The sequence below is a fragment of the Molothrus aeneus genome, chromosome 5 (genome assembly GCF_037042795.1).
Source record: "Molothrus aeneus isolate 106 chromosome 5, BPBGC_Maene_1.0, whole genome shotgun sequence".
Classification (NCBI taxonomy): domain Eukaryota; kingdom Metazoa; phylum Chordata; class Aves; order Passeriformes; family Icteridae; genus Molothrus; species Molothrus aeneus.
Genome location: NC_089650.1, coordinates 35,127,336 through 35,149,197, shown reverse-complemented (window position 1 = coordinate 35,149,197; position 21,862 = coordinate 35,127,336). Strand labels below are relative to the sequence as shown.

Below are 21,862 nucleotides of genomic sequence, written 5' to 3'. Positions count from 1 at the left end.
CAGTACAAAATTCCCATTACCCAGCGCAGAACAACTACTAAATAAACTATTTAGTGCAATACAACAGAGAGGAACATGCAGTTTGGGAGAGAGAGCAACATTCTGGACTAAACAGTCTGAGTGTTGAGCTATAAAGTATTGGGCTGACTTTACAAACACTTAAAATTGTGGACGCTTAGCAAAAAATAGGCCAGGCTCCATAACATTCACTTCCTGCCCTCTCTGCCCCATGCCTTTTATGTCTGTTGAATCCTGTCTTCATATTCACTTTCCTATTCTATTAGTTGCTGCAAAGGCAACATGTTTCTTGACTGGACAGGTTTCTTTGTGCCTAGGTTGGAAGGAAGCCTGTGATGCCTGCAGCAGTCTGCATGCAGACCTGTGAGGACTGTGAGCACAGACAAGCAGGGGCCCTTGTCTGTGTGGGGGCCCAGAATGGTGCCCACAGGCCTTGTGACCTTCTGGCCCTTACAAGTGTACAAACACCAGGGCAAGTCTGCCAAAGCAGAAAGATTAAGCTGAAGTAACCAAGTATGTGTGCAAAGGTTTTTCTCCCTTAGATTTCTTAAAATGAGATGCTTACAGAATCCTCCTGTTAACTCTTGACAGAGACTCTTCAGCTCTCCAGAAGTGATAGTGCTGTGTGGAGAGGGCTGAGTGAAACAGAGACCATTGATAAGCCAGTGAAAGCACGCTCTTCCCCATCCCCTCAGATAAATACAGTACCACCTCAGTTCTGTGGGATATAAAATATTGACTTCAGATATTAAAACAGCACCCCTAACTCATGTCCTGCTTTTGTTTTTGTAGGAAGAAATTGTTGGAACAAGACTAGATAAAGAATTTGCTGTTAATTCCAAAGAAGGACTTTTTAACTTGGCAAGCTGCTAGTATGCTTTTATTTAATTTCACTAGGAGTGCACTACATGGGTGCCAGCCAGATGCAAATTTGGACTTCATTTTACAAGACAACAAGTGCTAGCAGAGTCTATATATTTCCAGATAATTTTTCAAGCATGTAGATGACATTAAACAGTCACGAACTGGCATGGAATCAAACCTTTTCTGGGAAGTCAACTGCTGCTTCTGCAGGCTGTGCTGGTGAGACAGACTCAAAGAGTGTGCCACCAAGGGCTTTCCATCCTTGTTAGAAAACCTGTCACCTAATTCAACCATGCTATGGAGTCTAAAGTTTGAAATGTCACTTTGAGCCAGATTTCTGTTACTCAATTAAAGCAAAGCTTAGGAAAAAAGTGCATTTTTAAGGGATCTGAACTGCAACTTCCAAGTTGCAAGCTTGAGAAATACCCAGCTGAAATCATCTGAGTAAAGTTTGTCTCATCAGATTATGTGCAAGCTTATAGTGACAGCTCACAGGCCTGGATTTTATTCATGCAAGTTTACCTTTGCAGCTCTTGTGGCTTTTCCTTTTTAGTCAGACTTTGATTTTCTTCTTTGCTCCTGCATGAAAACTTGTCCTGTACAGCTGCCCTTAGAGGCAGTGTTGTCAGTAACAAAACCCAGCACCAAAGCCTACAGCTTTCCTCACCATCATTGGATGCTACTCAGCAGTATGAATTTTGCAGAAAGAAAGAGGAGAGCCCCCTGTACATATGTGCTGTTTCCTTGATCGTGCAGCCAGGACTCTGCTACCACTTCCCACTCAGCAGACAGGGAAAGGTACTGCTATGTTTCAGATAAAGTAATTTGAGACCAATGCTGCTTTAGAGCTGTGGGGATCACATTGAGCAGTGGCTTTCAGCTGAGCTGGGACACCTCAACAAGGTAGAAGGGAGAAGAGTGAGCCCATGGGTGAGGAGCAGCAAGTCCATATGTGCTCCATGCAATCCACCCATGGCAAACATCTAAACTGAGTCTTATCTCTATTGTGAACTCCATGTGGTCCCAGCATGGGAGAGGGAAGAAGTCTGTTCTAGGGAGAGTGCTGGGTGCTGCAAAAAGACAGACAGGTCTCTGTACAAGAGTTTTGCTGTCACATTATCTCCAAGCTCGTGAATGTACTCCTAAGATTGCCATGCGGTGTGGTGCTCCCTGGACACCAGCAAGCAAGGGAGAGGTAGAGGTTGGGCAGCGGTGGGAGTGCGCTGCCACCTTGGCCAGAAGGGGCAGCTGAGCGTCAGCAGGGCTCGGCGTCTGGCTCGGCCTTGGCGGCAGGAGGTAGCAATGGCTTCTCGTCCAGCGTGATATCTATCACCGCCCCCGATCGCTTGCGGGGCTCGGGGGTCTCCTCTGACCATCTGCCCACCCTGCGCACACCTTTGGCCACTTTGGGCGCATTCCTGCAGGGGTTGTGATCGTAGATCACCAGCTTCAGGCCAGGCAGGTGAGCAAGGCTGGGGAAGAAGCGGATGGAGTTGCGATCCACGTCGATCACCTCGAGGAAGGGCATGTCCAGGAGCACGGGCGGGAACTCGGAGAGCAGGTTCCCGGAGAGCCAGATGGTGCGCAGCTCCTGCAGGCCCTGCAGCTGCCGAGGGAGGCCGCGCAGGGCGTTGGAGCCCGCGTGCAGCGTCTTGAGCAGGCTGAGCTCGCACACCACCTCAGGCAGGTACTGCAGGCAGTTGGACTCGATCCACAGCGTCTTCAGGTTCTGCAGGAGTCGGAGCTCCAGGGGCAGGCTGCAGAGCTTGTTGTTGCCCAGGTAGAGGATGCACAGCTGCGTCAGTGTGCACACAACTAGAGGCAGCGCTTTGAAGTTGTTGAAGTCCAGTGCCAAGATCTGCAGGTTTTGCAGCTGCTCCAGCTCGGGAGGTAGATGGTTCAGGTTGTTGTCACTCAGGTACAGCTTAACCAATTCCCTAAAAGAGCAGATGTGCACAGGCAGCCGCCTCATCTGCCTGCCACTCAGATCGACCATTTTATCCACTGGCATCTCTTCTAGGTCTTCTAGGAGGTACTTCTGGCACTTGTTAGAGGGCACAAAAGCAAGTATGGCTTTCAAACTGTTGCCCATCTCGGGATGGCTGGGACTGTGAGGGACAGGAGGCTGCCTTGGTCTCCTGGTGCACACTGGCTTGTTGGTAACTCGTTCTTCCCAATATAAGGCTCTGTTTACATGGCACCAGCCATTAATCTCAAGGGCTCTGAAATGCTTCTGATAACTGACTGAGTGTTTGGTGACGGGGATTATAGACAGGACGACTCAGGGCCCAGGTCTCCCTCTCTCACCCACACTCCCACATGCTCGCCCTCCCCCTGAAAGCATTCCTTCTTTCCTCCTCTTGCACACTGTAAATGTTCTCTGATTTTGCCCCAGACAAAATTAGGGTCACGCCAATGCCCCAGCCCCTCACTTCTTGCTGCAGCTGTGCTGTCTGTGTAGCCAATGCAGGCAGCAAGGATGGGCTTGGGAAAGTAAACACCACAGCAGACTGAAGTTTTAAGCTTAGATATTTAACTTCCATGAAACTTTCAGCAGAAATGTCAGATATAATCAAATTGTTGTTTAAAATACCTGTCGAGACTTGACTGACTTTCCAGATGAGTGGCACTTTCAGGGATGTATTTTGAAAGGCGCCAAATACATGGATTTCAGAGTGTAATTTGCCACCCCAGTACTTATCTTAAAGCTTTAACACAAATACTTGGCAAACTGCTATCTTGAGTGGTTCTACTCTTTATGTTCCTAATTTAATGGTATTTATTATAGCCTCTGGCACTCTTGATTGTGTAGGGCCTTTTTCATTACATTGTTTTACTCCTTGTCTGAATCTCAGTGTAATATGCTATCACAAATTGCCAAGGTTGTTCTCCCTCTGCTTTCCAACTGTGCTACTGCAGTTCCTGTGTCTGTACCAAAACCTGTCAAGAAACTCTCATGGATTCCATCAAGATTCTCACTTGTTATGAGTGAAATAAGTCTGATTTTGAAAAGTTATGGCTATTTAGATGTGACAGTGTAAACTGTTCTAGTCACATCATGACCCATTTTGCTGTTCAGTTCTAATTTCTAGGAGCATTCCCATGTATAGGAACCTCTGCATAGTTTGACATGTTGAGCTGCTGCTATTTCAGGCTTTCCTGGGGACTCGTATTTGTCCCCACCCATGTCAGGGAGGTTGGAACTACATGATCTTTAAGATTCCTTCCAATCCAACCCATTCTGTGGTTGTTCTGCCTGTGTGTTGGCCATAGCTCTGCCATGAGCTTTGGATGTGAAAGCTGGCAGAGTGTTTTAAGGGAAAATAGCCTTTTCTCCACTGGCTCTTTGCTTTGATATCTACAGCTCATTGCTGTAATTTCCCACACTTACCATATTTAGAGAGTATACTTTCTTTGAATAATCTGCAATTGGTTTTGGGGTATTAGGTGCTATACTACCAAAATCTGTGACTGCTGAGAGCCACATAGTCTTGAAAAATGAAAGGCAGAGCAAGCAGAAAATTGAGGAACAGGCACCACTTAAGGTGGCCTCTGGATTTCTGGTCAAATCTAGTTATATAGAGCTCTCTACTATCACTTGCTTTCAAATGTAAAGCAGCTCTTAGCTATCAATTTGGTATAGGCTATAGGATGTTTATGAGCCTTTTCCCCACAAGATGAGTGGCTGTGCCATGCAGCAGTGATGCTATGAAATGTATGGAGGAGAACAATAGAGAGGGCACCTGGGGAGCAGTTCTGCAACAGGACAGAGAGCAGTCAGTGCTGAGACCTGAGTGCCATAAAATCAGTTTTAGATGGAGAAGCTGGGCAAGGCATCAAGCCTGGAGAACAAAGATGATGGCACAGTCATCTGTGGTGGTGCTGTGGAATAGAGGGCCTGAAAGTTCCCTCTCTGCTGGTGGGATGTGCTGTGCATGCCATCCCAGAAGCAAGAAGCCAGTTTGCACTGCATGAGAATCTCCTTTTAGACACTTCTTTACTGCTTTGATGCTCTGTGGCCTGTCAGAGGACCACTGTGGGGAATGTGTCAGCAGATTGTTGTATTTGTTTTCATTTCTAAACAGCCATGGCACCTTTTGAAGGCGAACATCCCTCCCCTTAAGGCACTATAGACTAAAGGTGTGGAAAACCAAATGCATTTGGCATAATTAATAATGAATAGACATCCACAGCAAAGCCTTGTCTTGTTGACAAATTTTTTCAGACAACCTACTAATGATAACAACACAAGAGGATAGCTAAGAATATATTAATGGTATAGTTTAGGCATATTTTTTCTCAATAATCCATATGTAGACAAATAACTTAGCAAAGTACTAAGTCTGCAGATATGGATATGGATTTTTTTTTTTCTACTTGAATTATTTCTCCTTAATGGAACTTTTAAGCTGCAGATAACTATTTCTTAGGGATCCTCTGCACTGTAGTTTAATCATTATTCCAGCTTATCAAAAAAGGTCACAATGACCTTTTGTTGCTGCATTTTGTACCTCTGTTAGCTAAATTAATGTCTGCTTGGAACATAGAGTGAGATCAGAGAATTTGGGAAAGAATAACCTCTGTGTGTGGATTAATGAAGGACTACACTTGCAGTAAAATGAACAATCGTGTTCTTTCTGAGAATCAGCCACTCAGTGGAGGCACTAAGGCAAAGGCAGTCCTCACAGTAGACCCAGGCGGTGTTTTGAAAGCTTCATGTCTTCAAAGTCACCGTGGTGCCCTCCAACAGGAACATTATCGACTTCCCAGAAGCATTTGCAGCATTTGAGGAAAAGTTCAAGTGATAAAGGCACTCAGCACAGACATTGTCTTGCTCTTGTCAAAGCAGCACTGCCCTACCCAAGGGCATGACATCTGCTCTGCTGTGCATCAAGTGACAGGTGGGGGCTCCTTGAGAAATGCCTTTTCTTTCTAGATTTCACAAATCTTTGCTCACCATTCCCATTTCCAGCACCCAGCTCTTGCAGCTCAGTGGCTGGGATGACTGTGGGGCAGAAAATGTGATCATTTGCTGATAACTTGTGTAAAACCTCTGAGTTCAGGAGAAATGGGGAATATTACTCAGAGATAGATAATTGAAAAAAAATTAAAATAAAATAGAAATCAACAGAAAAGATGCATTTTTGAGATTCTATTATTTTTTGAAACAAGATATTATAATAGAGATGCTGGTGCTTTTTCAGTTCCAAAGCTCTGCCTGCAGCTGTGTGATGACCAGGCTCAGCCTTTGCTGTGATTTTTTAGTCCTTACAATTTTGGAGGTATGTTGGAAAAAGCAAACTGTATTTCAAAATCTGGGGCAACTAATAAATAGAGCTCTAAACTTATTGATTTTAAGGCTCTCATACCCATACTCAATCAGTCTGACATAGCAAGGGAAATGACTTAAAGGAGCAATTTTTTTTTGTTTCCTTTGTATTTATTTGAAGTCTGTGATGGGCATTTAGACCCCTTCTTGGCTCACAAATGCTGTGTGATTGGGTTTTTCTGCTGTTTTTTCTTGACATTGCTGCTGGAGCAGAAGATGACAACTCCTGCCTCCTCTGTGTCCTTTGACATTCACTCCTTGCTGCGCTGTTGCACATCTGCTCTCTTTTGAGAGAATTCCTTAGTCCCAGTTCACCTTTGCATAGTGAGCAGTTTATTTTAAATACATGGTGTGTTGTGAAGAAAAAAAAAAGTGGTTTCTCTTTTCCCAGCATCCTACCATAGCCTTTTGAACAAAAATGGCTGATTATTCAAAGTTAGCTTTAGTATATGCTAGGCTGTATATGTGGCTGCTTACTGCTCTTTCTTCTGCAGTGGAAAGATTCAAAAAGTCTTGCAAGTAAACTGCAGACTCAGTGCTCTGCTTCCTCCTGGGCAGCTGACAGGCTGGGGGTTGTGCTCTGCCAAATCAGCCTCTTTTTGACACCATTGTTTCTCTGCAGGCTAGACTTGAACCCACCTGCAGGGGTGGGAGCCACTAACCCCAGGAAACTTGCCCGAAAATAAATCCAAGAGAGCTCTTCCAAATGTCTTGCTGAAATGTGTGCAAAATTATTGCTGGTTTTTACTGTATGTTGCAGTATTGTACTGTTGTGTTTTTTACTTTGAAGATCCATTTTATGGCATGGCAGTCACATTTATGTTTAGACTGGAACTCTCTCCCAGATCGGGAATTAAACTTCAGCAGTTAGGAGGTGACTTGTCACAAGCGCACCAAATGTCTTCTCAGCCCTGCTGAAATGTCTCCTGCAGAAGGGAAATGGATGTATATTATGTCCTCTTTCTCTGCATTGAGCACTTCTGAGCAACATCTCACTAAAGCAAGCTTGAAAAGCAGTAAGTGCTTGGACAGCTTCCTCTTTCTCATTCTAGCAGGAGCCAAGCTCAACTCATGAATTATATTTATGTAAAAGACATTAAGGATTGTTGGTTAAATGTCTGTTTGGTCTAGACTGTGCCCTGGTTATTTGAGTAGCTCCACTGGACATCACTATTTGCACAAACCAGTCTGAGGGTAAATTAATCAGTTTTCTGCCAAAGCACTGACCTCCTGCGATTGATTGACCTGGCGAGCAGCCCTCAGCTGACAGGAGGCCATAAAAAAGGGACTTGTGAGCAAAGGAGTGTCATTAGACTCTGAACCTCTTGGAGCCATGAGGGCAATACTGTTGGCAGTGGTTTACATCCCGCTCATCGTGGCTGTGGAACGGTAAGAAAACTCCTCTGCCTTCACTGCCACACAGCTGGCTTCATGGGTGACCTGTGCTTGTTGCTACTTGAGGACTCAAAAAAGAAACCTTTTTTTTAAATAGATGGAGTATATGACAGTTCTAGAAAGGATGATCAGGTTTTTTTGTGTGTTTATTTTATTTGCATAGAATCCCTTTGATTCGATTCAAATCTATCAAGAAACAGCTGAAGGAAAAGGGAGAATTAGAGGAATTTTGGAGGAATCACCACCCTGATGTTTTTGCGCGGAGGTATCTGCATTGTTTCCCAGCAGATATTGCTTTATCAGTAGGAACTGCTTCAGAAAGGCTGTATGATTACATGAATGTAAGTACAGTTTTGGTAATGCAATCATTAGGACTCATCATTCTACTGGAGGCAGGGTTCTTTTCCCAGCACATTTCAAATCTAGTCTGTCAATGAAATTATAGAGCTTGTGGTGTCTTGTTGCTTTATGCTATAAATATTAGATCATAAAAAAACAGGTTGCAATCTGCAAAATAAAGCATGTCTAGATCTAGGATAGCATGGGACCTGAGTAGAAAGCTGATGTAGAGTAGCAGTGGTAGTCCTGTGACAAGTTTTACTTTTGTACAGATCTGTAGTGGACTTGGTTGGGTCCCCAAAGAAATATGGGAGGTTTGCCTGTATCAGTCTTGGACAACTACAGGGTTTTTCACAGCAGAATCTGATTGCTTCATTTAGTCATGTTCTATTTACCAGACTCTTGGATGCTTCTGTGGTTTAAAAAAATCCCTCAAATCTCATTTATTTGATCAGATGGAATCACAAATCAGTGATGATAAAGACTTAAGTAGAGTTTTTTATTTTTCTGCTTTTATCTCTGGAGTTTAATATGTATTAAATATTGGAGACTGACCTGGGAGGATTTACCATCTAAACTGAAAAAGGAAAAAATATTAATTTCTCTGGATCTCAGACAGGCAAGTCAGCAGGTCTACCATTTTGTAAGCTGCCTTTCCTGGTTTTAGAATTTTGTCCATTTGGATGGTCTCTGTTTTCTGTTTTATTTGGTTTTTCTGCTATGCTTATCTGAAGGGAAACTAAGCTGCAGAAATGTTGTGAAGTCTTCACCTGAACAGGAAATGGAATCGAAGGGAAGGCCAAATTCATTCAGCAAGATCTTACTGACACTTGAGGGCCATAAAGAAATAAGTATGTGAAGAAGAACAAAGGACACTGAAACACTTCAACCTGCTGTAAAGCTTATTTCAAAGAGGGATAAATGAAAATCTCAAAACAACAAAGCAAAACCCACTTCCCCAGCATATTCAGGTAGCACCAGGAACGGTTTTATTGCAGTGTGTATGTGGGATTTTTGGTTGTATGTGTTTTAGTTTTGTTTTTGTTTTCTTTTAATGAACATCACTTAGGTTTGTTTAATGCAGGAAGAAATAGAATCCTACTGTATAGTTGGATATTCTCTTAAATGGCATGCTTGCTTGCCCTTTCAAGATTGTCTCATTCAGACTGCTTATTCTGGGGTCAGAAACGTCAGTTTATTAATTAACAAGTGTGCACTTGAAGTACATATTCAAATACTTGTATTGCTGAAAAAAGTTTGGCACTAGCTATTGCTTTTCTATCTGTGGTTGAATTCCAGAAATGCCTCTTCCTAAAAATAGGTCTCTTAATGCTGAAATGCTCTTCCAGGGCCAGATAGGAGCACTCAGACACTTGTATTCGGGATGTGGATAAGCACTTCACTCCAGCATTCACGTGTTCACAGATTATCTCAGTCTCAATTGGTATCCAGGGATGGTCAGTGGTTTCTTCATCTGCTGGATGAACTTTGTCCAGTACATCAGGAGCAGTTTGTGCAACACAATAGTTTTTGACTTGCTAGAATAGCTGCTAATTACAAGGAAAAAGGGCAGCCACATAAGACAGTGTTTGTGCCCCTGGTCAGAGCCCTCTGAAGCTGGCAGGGGCAGGCCGTCCTGACTTTGCAACACTGTTTTCTTATTGACATCAGCAAGGAACAGCCTGAAAGTCTGTGTGGTCATGTGAGAGTTTCATCTTGAGGGCGACGTTGTCACCTCTGAAGCCAGTGCAAGAGGGTTTGTTGACTCCATAGGGAACCCAGCTGAATATTTGCTTAAAAGGCTTTACAAATGCCGCACGTTTTTCATTCAGCTGCAGTAAAACCTGCTGCTCGAAGCCACTTCGTAGATGTCATGTGATTACTCCTCTACATTTCTATCTACTGATGAGGATCTTACTCTTCTAGTATACTAATTACAATTGACTTCCAATCCTTAGAATCTGCTTTAAACCCAGAGGAGAGTAATAAACATAATCCTATTCATACTGGCCCTATCACTAACCCTAAGCATCCTCTTAACTGCACTAAACTTTTGACTCGCCCAAATAACCCCCGGCTCAGAAAAACTATCCCCATACGAATGCAGATTCGACCCCCTAGGATCTGCCAGGATTTTGTGGCAGTCTGAGGGGATGCCTAGTGGTTGTTTAATCCCGTTTCGTGGAGGAAGGTGAGATGGACGAGTGTGAGGCCTGCGATGACGAATGGGAGGAGGAAGTGAAGGGCAAAGAATCGAGTTAGTGTGGGGTTATCAACAGAGAATCCACCTCAGGCTCATTCGACTAGTGTTTGTCCAGTGTAGGGGATTGCTGAGAATAGGTTTGTGATTACTGTAGCTCCTCAGAATGACATTTGGCCTCATGGTAGGACATATCCTACGAAGGCGGTTGCGGTGAGGGCTAAGAGGAGAATGACTCCGTCACGCTCCAGACACGTTCGGTGTGCCGTGCCTTCCCGTTTAAATGCAATTGCACAGAAGGCCCTGAGGGAGCGCTGTGGGATGCTCCCGATCCCGGCTCTTCCTCAGAGCAGCCGGCTGGAGGCTGCCGGGGCTGAGGGCCTCATTCCTCCCGCAGGCTCAGTACTACGGGGTGGTGAGCGTGGGGACACCGCCACAGAGCTTCACCGTCGTCTTCGACACCGGCTCCTCCAACTTTTGGGTCCCATCCGCCTACTGCATCAGCGAGGCCTGCCGTAAGAAATGGTGCTCTCCTTGGTGCTTCTCTTGGCTTGGCTGCAGAGACCTTGCCCAGTTCTCCTTTCCCAAATGCTTGCCTGCAGCTGGGATCTGCAAGGAGAGGGTTTGGAGCATCCCTCAGGGCTGCTCTCCTCTCCCCAGTTTGCTCCTCTGTCCCTCATGGCACTCTGCAGCCAGGGCAGGCACCGGCTGCAACTGCCCAGAGTCCCTCTGCACCCATCATGGTGTAAAAGGTGTGAAAATAGACCTGGGAGACCTGCCAACAAAGGAGGAAATGCCCATTTCTGTTCTAATTTTTCTCTAAAATGCAAAATTACCTCTCGGGTACAGAAAAACTGGGATGTCTGCAGGGGAACTGAGGTGCCTGCAGTACTTCTTCAGCACTTTTCTCTTGAGAGAAGCAAAAATCTCGTTTTCCTACATCTCATCTTGTTCTGCATTGGGAAGTGGGTGGGTTGCCAGGACCTCCCCTCAGTGTAGAAGTGTCATATTTTTTTTGTGTAGGGGTGCACCAAAAATTTAAGTCCTTCAAGTCAGATTCATATGAGCATGGAGGGGAAGCCTTCTCTCTGCAGTACGGCTCAGGACAGCTTCTGGGCATTGCTGGCAAAGACACACTGCAGGTGAGTGTCCCCCAAAAATGGCTGTCAGCCTCCAGATCAGCTGTTTGCAGGGCACTTCAGTTTCCTTGCCCTGGAAAACCTTCCCTGGTTTAGGCAAGGGCAGGGTCAGGTCCCACCAAGCTGAGAGGTGTGGGCTCTGCTTCAGCTTTGGACTACCAACACAAATGCATCACATTTTATTTTTCATTTCTACTTGTCTTCTTGGATCCTCTTCTGGGCTAATGAAGAAGCAGCCACATAATTAAGGCATTCTAAGGAATCAGTGCTGCCTACCTGCCAAATGGGCACGTGCTATGTTGATGCAAGTCACACAAAGATAGCCAGGTTTTATAAATTGAATGAATGCATTGATATGGATCAGAAATATGGCTAATTTCTTGTTATTGGTGGTGTCATTACTTTCAGTTCTGGTTGTTCTTTGCTTGGTTGATGGTGGTTGTCTCTTTTTTTTTTTACCAAACAGATAAGTAACATCTCCATCAAGGGACAGGACTTTGGCGAGTCAGTGTTTGAACCAGGAACAACTTTTGTCCTTGCCCACTTTGATGGTGTACTGGGCTTAGGCTACCCCTCCTTAGCAGTGGGCAATGCTCTGCCTGTGTTTGACAGCATCATGAACCAGCAGCTGGTAGAGGAGCCAGTCTTCTCTTTCTATCTGAAAAGGTCTGTCTTTAAAATAACACTGCTAAAAAAGAAGTAAATCTATTTTAACTGTTGATAGAAACAGCTGTGCATCTGTATAAAGCTTCAACCCTAGAAAGACATTCCCCCCATTTTTTTGATTCTTTGTGTTGTTTCTTTGTTTTCAATTTGACATTGAAAATTATAGCATGAAAAGAAAAAAAAATGTTATGGAGAGGACCATGACTTTTTGGACAGAGATTTATTCTTGTTGGAGCGGGTCATAAATAAAAGAAAAGTTCCCAGCTCAGACTCACCATGTCAGTTGCCAGAGGTTTCCCTCTGGCCCATGCGGATGAGCAGAAGTGCTGTGCTACACCCAAGTAGCCACATTTCAGAAAAATACTGTTCCATAATCTGGACCCAGCTGCAACTCCATCTATTTCTTTAGTGTTTCCTCTGAGCTGAGAGTAGCAACTGGCTCAGCTTGCTCCCCATGCCTACCTTGGTGTCAACATAGAGTCTTCTCAGAGTTTGTTTGGAGGGTATGAGTTGGAGCACATACAGTGATAATTTAGTAGTAATCCCTTTCAGCCATCCATATCTGAATTAAGAAAGGGCTGTGATTTGACTTTTGCTTTTTAAGTGTAATCTCATTGTGCATACTGGCACGCTCCCATGCCTGTGTTAACCTGTTTTCTGCTTTCAGAGGAGACGACACCGAGAACGGCGGTGAGTTGATTCTGGGGGGGATAGACCATTCTCTCTACAAAGGTTCAATCCACTGGGTCCCAGTCACTGAGAAAAGCTACTGGCAAATACACATGAACAAGTATGTATGTATGTATGTATGTATGTATGTATGTATGTATGTATGTTTAAAAAACCTGGTGAAATTCACCTCCCTAGCTAAACCCCCAGAGAAAGAAACACCTGGTGGCACAGGAGCAGGAGGGCTCAGCTGCAGTATTCTAGCCCCTCAAAGAGGGGTTCACCAGGATGAGATTGGGATTTGTTAGTTCTGTAAATCCACTGTGACCTGGGTGGCTGGTATCTGGGAGAGCATGTTAGTATGTTTTAATATGATACACCAGTGGTCAAGATGAGTCTTGGTGGACTGTTCAGTTAAGAGGTTAAGGCACCCAGGAATAGAATCCAGCTCTGGGTCCTGCTTTCATCTGTCCTGCTAACTTTGGTCAAAGTAGCCTGTGTTCCTTTGTCCCACCTCTAGCACTCTGCCTAAATTGATGAGAACACATACCTGGGGGTGAGGACAAATTCATCAGCAGGAAGCACATGATTAGAGTTGTAGGAGTCTCAAGAGAGAAAAGTGGGTCCACAGATATTCTTGTCTTTAGCAAAGCTTGGCAGCTAGTTTTAATCATAGAAACACAGAATCATTAGGATTGGAAAAGATCTTTAAGATCATTGAGTACAACTGTCAATCCAGCACCACTACCAAGTACATCACTAAACCATGTCCTCCAGAGCCACATTCACACATCTTTTGAACACTTCCAAAGATGGTGACCCTACCTCTTTCCTGGGCAGCCTGTTCCAACACTTCACAACGCTTTCTGTGAAGAAATTTTTACTAATATCAAGTCTAAATCTACCGTGGTGCAACTTGAGGCCATTTCCTCTTGTCCTGTCACTTGTTCTCTGGGATTAACTTCAGTCAGTACTCTGATGCTTTAGCTGGCAATAATACAGTGTTTCAGTCACAGTGTATATGCCATTTGCTTAAAGCTGCTTTTTTTTCTTTTTTCATTTGCAGTATAAAGATCCAGGGCCGGGTGGCATTTTGCTCCCATGGCTGCGAAGCCATCGTTGACTCAGGCACTTCTCTTATCACCGGCCCCTCTTCACAAATCAGGCGATTGCAGGCATATATTGGGGCAAGCCCATCAAATACTGGAGAGGTAAAAACTGTGCAGCCAGAAAACAGCTAGAGAGGAAGAGAAACTGGTATATGATGCAAAGGGTTGAAAAATAACAGAAATGATGGCTTAGACAGGTGCCAGTGGAAGCCTTGTTTCCAAGACAGCACTGAGCTCTGAGCCAAGCTGCTTTTGACCTATATGCCTTGTCCCAGTCCTTTTCCTAAATGTTCACTTCATCTTCTATACTGGTGTGTAAGGAAATAATGGGAACTGAGGAATGGATCTGTACTCTGCATGAGAGATAATTTTCTTTTGGAAGCTCGGAGTCTTTTTGAGTCCCCAGCTCTAGCTGTTGGCTCTCCCAAGCCAGGAGGGATTTGGTGCTGATGGCCAGCCATGTCAGGAATGGTATTTTAATGACAGCCCCACAGTGGCTTCACTGACAGGGCCCCTCACTGTCAGCAGTTGGTGTCATGCCAGAGCTCCTGGGAGGGATGCACATCAGTGGCACTCACAATGCTGGCTATTTGCAGGGTACAGGACAAGGCTTGCTGGCTCTTACTCTTCCTCGTGAACCTTACCCCACTGACCCTTTCCTGGTTTTCCTTTCTTGCCTGCTGCTGCCTCCTGCATCTCCCTTGCTGACACTCCTCCCCACTCCTTCCTGTCCTGCCTCCAGGGAAAGAGCAGTTTATTTTACACCCAGTTTATTTTACCATGCCTATTGCTGGCCCTTGGCTGACTCCCACAGATTCCCACAGGTCACCAGCACATTGCCACAGCTCCAGTGCTCAAGCAAAGCTGAGTTTTTGTTAACTTTGTTAACAAACCCTGTGTGGCTTTTGTTAACTTTGCATTTCACAGAATATTCTGAATTGGAAGGGACCCACGAGGATCATCAAGTCCATCTCTCAGGAATGGCCTGTACAGGGATGAAACCCACAGCCTTGGTGTTATTAGCACCATGTTCTAACCAACTGAGCTAATCTCAGTTTGTCTTGATCCAGACCCAAAGCTACTCTTGGAAGAAAATTAAGAGTATTGCAAGTGCCCAGTGCACTGGACATAGAGCAGACTAAAGTGGACTCTTAATTCACTTTCATTTTTAAGAGGAGGACTTGCAGTGACCTCTGTGTAGTTCCTGAGGCTCCTGATTCTTTCTCAATCGAACCTTTAATCTTGATTTTGTTCAACTTTTTAGATACATGCCAAAGAGTATGCTCTGATAACAAGTTGATTTTATAATGGTTCATGCTAATGAACACAGATAAAATATGTATTTCCAATGTACAATGTACTAGCCTAATACAAACAAGGAATGGGTCATTGCTGTGTAGGTTCATATATACACCAGTGCTGACCTAAGAACATTCATCTGGTATCTCAGATTTCGCAAAAAAGCATCCTGAAAATAGGAGTTTCTGTGACAGATTTTTAGCAATCACAGACAGACTACATATATTGACTCAAATTTATCCCAGTAAAAGTGAGTGTATCCATCCTGGGTTTTACCAGAACTTCTACCTCTTTTCAGCAAGGATTGATTTGTTCTGGATGTACTATTCTGTAATAGCTATGTAAAAGAATTATGTCTTGCTTCTTGTATCCTATAAATCATTTTACTGGCTTTTTGTACCCTTGTCCCATGATTTGTTTTGTTCTAATGGTATGACACTTGGTAAGTGTGCACAAGATGTAGGGTTATGTTTTCATAAAATAGATTGAAAAACAGCAAAAAGCAGATTTTTCCTTCTAAAAAGCCTCTAAAAAATGACTTAAACCACTACAGTTTACAGCAAAGGTTCCTCTGGGACTTGGAGTATTCTATAGTTTTGTTTCCCACACCATTTTTTTCATGAAATAACTAGAAAGGCCAGGAAATTATCTTCTCCGTTACTGTAACTGAATATGTTACTTATGTACATTAATGATCATGCCAGAGTTTAGTCCTTCTACTCTTTAAATCCCACTCCAGGGCAAAGTATAAGCACAAAGTGCTGTGTTCCTCACTATCTTTTTTTCCCCCTAAAGTGATGGTATATGGGAGGACCTGGGGTGAACTGCACCCATAGGGTGCTCCCTCTGTGGCTTGAGCAACTCCCTGTGCCCTGTCAAGGCCAGAGCATTGGAGAACTTTTGCTCAGCAGACCTTGCTGATGTAGGCTGGCTGGGGCTCACACACTTAGTTTTGCCTTTGAGTTGCACAGGGAGGATATCAGAGCCCCTTCACCTCCTCTCTCTTGGGACTTGCAAGGATTTGCATCAGCCCAGGGTCCCTAGGGTGCAGTGGGTCTGGGCTGCTGGGCTGGTTTGACTGAGTACATGAAAGCTGGAGGGCACTGTTAGGCTGTAAGCCAGCCTAATGCTGTTTCTCTGTAGTAAATTCACTATTACCTACTCCAAAAGCCTTGAATCCAAGAGCAGTACTTGAAGAAAGACAAAGCAATCCCATCTCAGTCCGTGCATTGTTTCCAGTTTCTTGTAGACTGCAGAAGACTGTCGAGCTTGCCTCACATAAGCTTCACGATCGGACACCATGAGTACAGGCTGGCAGCAGAGCAGTACATCATAAAGGTGAGTGTCAGCAGCTTCCCTGCTCCTCTCTCCCTGAGCTGGGCATGGAGCAGGCTGCTGCAGGCACATGTGCTTTCCCTTCCAGGAGTCTATTGATGACCAAACCTTCTGCATGAGTGGCTTTCAGTCTCTCGACATCCCCACTCGCACGGGCTCACTCTGGATTTTAGGAGATGTCTTCATGTCTGCATTTTACTGTATTTTTGACCGTGGGAATGACAGAGTGGGATTTGCAAAAGCTGTTCACAGAAAGGATTACTACTGAGCTGTAATAGCATTTATTCTGTCTTAATGTAATGATCTTCAACACATGTGTGAAGAAGAGTTTTACTGCAACTCTGGACCTAAATGCACATTGTGTTGTTCCTCTCTAAGTTTTAAGGACTTTGCAGTGATCCTTGTCCCAGATGATATAGTGTGGTTAAATATCTATATGTTTACATCGGTGAAACAATTTTTCCTGAGTAACTCATGGACACTACAGCTCTCAGGATAAAGCAGCAGAGCCGGTCAGCACTCAGATTTGCAAAAGATCAGGAAGAATAACAATGCTGAACTGTGCCAGGCTGAAAAGACAGCAGCTGTGTGTGGGGAAAACTAATCCTAATCGTGCCTGGTCTGGCTACCTTTTTTCTTCTTGTGTGCTAGTTTCCACCTCATTTCCTACAGCTTTCCTTTCCATCATTATTTTCCATGGTTTGGGTTTTGTTCAACTTTATTTCCTGAGTGCCACGGAAATTCTCTTTAAATTAGCTTGCTCCAACCAGCTTATATAAAAGGGAATTTGTGATGCCTGTGTGGCATCACCACTAATTTCAACTACTGTTCCTTGCACAATTTCCTGCTCCTTATGCCACCTCTCAGACCTGTTTTTTCCCTGGGATTCATAATACCTTGATAATTCTCCTTTTTTGGGTCTCGGCATTTGATGTCTGTGCCTTAGGTCAGATGCTGCATTTAGTGCCTGACTCCTCTCCCCCTGGGCAGTGTGAGCAGCTGGAGCAGCATCCATTCACATTAGAAACCCAGAGTGCAGCCCGTGCAAAGGGATACCAGTGTTCCTCCCCCTCAGATGAGTTATGGGACCCACTCACCAGCACTACATATCTACTGCCCCTTGCTCAGCCACTTCTTGTCAGCAGTGGCAGGAGTTTCAGATGGAACAGCCACAGGTAGCTGCGCTGATTTGGCAAAAGATTCACCTGAATTCTACCCATTTGTTTGTTTGGATTGCTAAAGCTGATACTGCCCCCATACACATGAATAAAACTTGACCAAACAAAATCTGCTTTACCTTAGTGCTTTTACAGTTACATTTTATGTTTCTATACAGTGGTTCCAGTGCTGGGAGGAAGGGGAGTTGAGGGTGGAACAACAATTGAAAATTCAGATTGCTCTCTGTCCTGGAGGATAAAAAGTGTGTTGGCATGTTGGGGCTGCTTCTATCTTCCTAAAGCCTGCAAATGTCTGCAGTCCCAGCCATGGGCACGGGGCACCTTCCTGTCGGGTTTGGCAGACCCCCAAGGGTTCTCCTGGCATCTCTGGACATCGGGAACGATGTGCTGAGATCCCACACCTTCCCAGCAGGGCAGAGCCATGGGCAGGTGGAGACTGGCCCCATGGTGGCCCCTGGAACAGAAGTTGGTGGCCACCAGGCACTTGCTGCTGCTGTCTGTCTGGATGTGCCTGGCACAGACCAAAACCAATATCAGTTGTTGGCCTTGGTGGTATCACAGCCCCTTAGATTTTAAGTTTTCAGTTGTAAGACTCAGTAAGTATTACAAAACCAGGATGGTTTTCCTGCAGGTATCTCTAAATACTGATCTTGCCTTCTAATATGAAATAATCTTTCTCCCCGGTGCCTGTTTTCATGACTCTCTATTTGCAGCCACATTGTGTTACACATTTGGCATCCAGGCTATCAACCTCCAGCAAAAGAGACTCTGCTGCCAGCTGTCTCTTTCTGCAGATGAGACTGAGCTGTGTGAAGTTACCCTGTATTTCAGGCCAATCTTGCCTTGATTCCCCTTTGTCCATGTCACTCTTAAACAGTGGATTGACCACAAGCTATCTTATTTGTCTAGAAAATGTCATTTGTTTGGTCATGAGCCAAGACAAACAAACATCTATAAAGCCCCATCCCCCATTTAACAGCAGCAGGGTATTTTTGTTTTGTCTACTACGCAGCATACTTAACACTCTGGTACATTTCCATTATACATACACTATGTATGTGTTCCATAAATATGAGTTTGTGGTCAGAGTTAGAGATCTGTTATTTACAGCAGAAGATTTTCAGGTTGTTGGGACATGTCCCCACAGACAGTCAGTCCCATCTTGGCTCTATGAATTCCAGCACAGAGTGGGAACACATCCTAGAAACAGGTGGAAAGACAGGCAGCATGTACAGGGGCTAGTCCTCTCTTTGTTCTGATATATCTGATCTTACTCAAGATTAACACCATCTGATTGGAGCCAACTGTTGCCCTGACCTACTCATCTATCCTGGCCCTGTTCTATCCTTGTCCAACTTTGCCAGCTTCTGTGCCTTGCTGTTCCTGGTAGACATCAAGTTGATTTGCATGTTAGGTCAAACCCTTGCCAGAACTGCTTCTTGAGAGTTCAGTAAAACCAGGACGATGGTGTGTCTCAAAGTGCCTTTATTCATGCAATAATTCAGGATTGCTAATACCTGTGAACATGGATTGCAGTTTGTTGGGTTTGCCAAAATACTCCATTTACCATGCTAAGGCAAACAGCTTACTGAGAGAAGTGTGTAAGAGAGCACATAATCCCAAAAGACAATTTAATACAAATCAGAGTACACTGATGTTTGCCAAAGTGAGATAACAGGCTAAATGACAAGAGGAAATTTTTCTGGTAACTCATCCCAGCGCTAGCATTGCTTCTTTAGAAGCAATGAACAGAATGCTGTAGCTAACCTGGAGCTGGCCCACTGGGCCAGCTGTGTTGTGTATTATAGATCGCATTGCAGGACTTCAGAGCTGTAATTCCTAATTAAGCTCTTATCTACCTAATGGCTGCTGTGTGGCACCCTCATCCTCCATCAAATAATGAACACTGTTGCAGGGCCGGGGAGTGCTGGCAGAGCGAGTGGGAGAGGTAGCAAAATCATTCCTGATTAGATGTATGATGTTCTGGTGGAAAGCAGCAGTGTGCCTCCTGGGCAGCAGCCAGGCTGAGAAGAAGATGAGCAGAGCTCGATGACGAGAAGCTGGGAAGGCTTTTCATGCTTAGCAGTGCTGGGATGAAACAAGCTGATGTCTGGGTTGGGGACAAAGAGCATTTTGGTCCAATACCTTAAGCCCTGGTGGAAGCTGGGTGAAGGATTGGAGGGAGCAGGTAAGGTGGGACAGGACTCTCAGTGCAGATTTGTGGTGGACACTTGAGAGTCATCTATAATTTCTGGCTTAAGTTCCCGTACAGCATGAAGCACAGCTCCTCAAGCTGATGTACTGTGAGGAGAGAGCTAGATTGTGGGCCAGGCTTCCTTCACAGCTGCTGAAAACCCTTCTTATACATGTCTGGCCAAACTCCCCAGAAACTTGTACTGCTCTTCTGACAAAAGTGCTATAGAGGAGAGCAGCAATTACTTTTACTTTGTTTCTGGCTGTGTGACTGGAGCTGTCTGGCTGTCCTTAAAATGTATTGTTTGTACTTAAAGTTAGCCATTTATTATTATTTAAGCACATTGGTAAATTAAGTTCCTTGACAGTTGCAGAGGCAATTACATTGAGAAACACTGAATTGAAAAGTGTGGCTTCAGCTACAAGAAGGAGGGAATCAGGAGGAAAAAGGGAATGCTTCCACAAGTTGCATAAGGGCCATTCAGAAAATTGGACTGCTAGGCTAAGGTGCTGTTTATTTCTGTATAATTTCACTCCACAGAGTTTCTCATTTTGTTGGTCAAACCTAAACATAGCAACCTGAATTGCCTGAAGACTTGTGGAGTGGCAAGTGTGAGGTTGCACCAGAACGCCTGACTCCAAACTGTGATCAAATTTCAATAAGCTGCTGTCAGACACCAGTGTCACCTCATCCCATGGTGTGAAGAAGTCCTTCCATAGGTGCCTGGCAAATCTGTGCTTGGCTTTCCTGCATAACTGGAATTCACATAATATGAGTTTAAACAGTGCTTCCTTGGGCCAGGTGTCCTCTGCTTCCTGAACTGATGGGACAAACAAACGTGTTGTTGTCTAGTGTCTTTGGAGGGTTTGAGACTGTGGCTCTGCTCAGACTGTGCCTAACAAACAGCAGCAGGAGCCAATTTCCAGGCTTAAATAAAGCTGGAAGAAGAACAAGTGGGGAGGGCAGTTGATTTTTGTTCAAAGCCCACCCAGATGAGATCGGGTGCTGCTGTATGTGATATCAGCTAGAAGGGTTCCTCACCTAAGCTGTTGGCTGTAGGAGCAGGAGAAGGCAGGTCTTTTCATTCCCTTCCCAGGTCCAGTGAGTCCTAAAGTCTCCCAGGAGCCACTGGTGTTACCAGTTACTATGGCAGAGAGGCTGGTTTGTTTTTTGAAGTGCAGCCTTCTGACCAAGAGAGCTGATGGACTTGCTGTCCATGCAGTCCATTCTGCTTTTGCTGGTTGTTGCAGACTCACAACTTTTGGTCCCCCCCCCCACCCCGTCCTTTCAGTCCCTGAGCTACCTTGTCTCTCCTTTGTCTATCCTCTACTCACTGATGGGATAATGTTGGCAACACGCTCCAGACTGCACTTTTGTGAACATGGCTGAGAGCTAAACCCAAGGGGCTGTGGCTGCTTTCCTGGCCTACTTTAAGACTTCTTTTGCAGGAGTAATAGCTGAAAGGCCAGGTCACTATCAGCAGGTTTGGGGAGGTGGCTTGGTCATCTCTGGAGCTGCAGGAGCCACCTAATGCTGACTCAGGTTTGGGTTAATTAAGAATGTGTGTGGTACATCTGGTTAGCATGGGAATGAGGCAGAGGTTTTGGAAGTGGAGACCAGTTTTGGTAGGAGTCATGGGTCACTTTATTGTCTGCCTGGGATGACTACAGCCAGTGCACTTCCAGCTGAAGAGCTCCACAAGACTGGAGTCTTAGGCTTAGTTGCACCTTCAGCTCCATCACCTCTTGAGAGAGTGCTGCTGCCCTGTCATCCCTAGGGAAGCTGCCTGGGAGCCTCATTTTACAATAAACTGTCACTGGGTATGCCACATATGTGCTCCAGAGCTCAGACATACCATGCCCAGCTCATCAGCTATTTTGCACCTTCCATTACTTAAAATGAAATCAAACATTTAATCCTTTTATTTTTTCTACTCTTTAGTGGCATAGCTTCATCAGGTGTAGGGCAGAATACTGTCCTACACAAATGTGGGGCCTGATTTTTCAAGTGTTCCTCCAGGCAGTGAGAGATGATGGGCTGAATCTGTCCAGGCTGAGAAAGGAACTGAGCCCACATCTTGCCTTTGAGCCACCTGAGTAGAAACAAAAACTGTTGGTGGATCTTACAG

The 21,862-nt window shown here is 44.8% G+C and overlaps 2 protein-coding genes across 2 annotated transcripts; one reads left to right on the top strand and one right to left on the bottom strand.

Annotated features, from left to right (window-relative positions):
• Positions 1 to 2,137: 2,137 nt before the first annotated feature.
• Positions 2,138 to 2,974, bottom strand: LRRC10 (leucine rich repeat containing 10). The gene has a single exon (XM_066550890.1). The coding sequence runs from the start codon at positions 2,972 to 2,974 to the stop codon at positions 2,138 to 2,140; it is 837 nt and encodes a 278-aa protein (XP_066406987.1).
• Positions 2,975 to 7,532: 4,558 nt separating this feature from the next.
• On the top strand, positions 7,533 to 16,630 carry LOC136556820 (cathepsin E-like). The gene is made up of 9 exons (XM_066550218.1): positions 7,533 to 7,600; positions 7,770 to 7,947; positions 10,543 to 10,660; positions 11,169 to 11,287; positions 11,751 to 11,950; positions 12,618 to 12,740; positions 13,686 to 13,830; positions 16,267 to 16,365; positions 16,451 to 16,630. The coding sequence occupies exons 1-9, from the start codon at positions 7,545 to 7,547 to the stop codon at positions 16,628 to 16,630; spliced, it is 1,218 nt and encodes a 405-aa protein (XP_066406315.1). The 5' UTR covers positions 7,533 to 7,544.
• Positions 16,631 to 21,862: the final 5,232 nt, after the last annotated feature.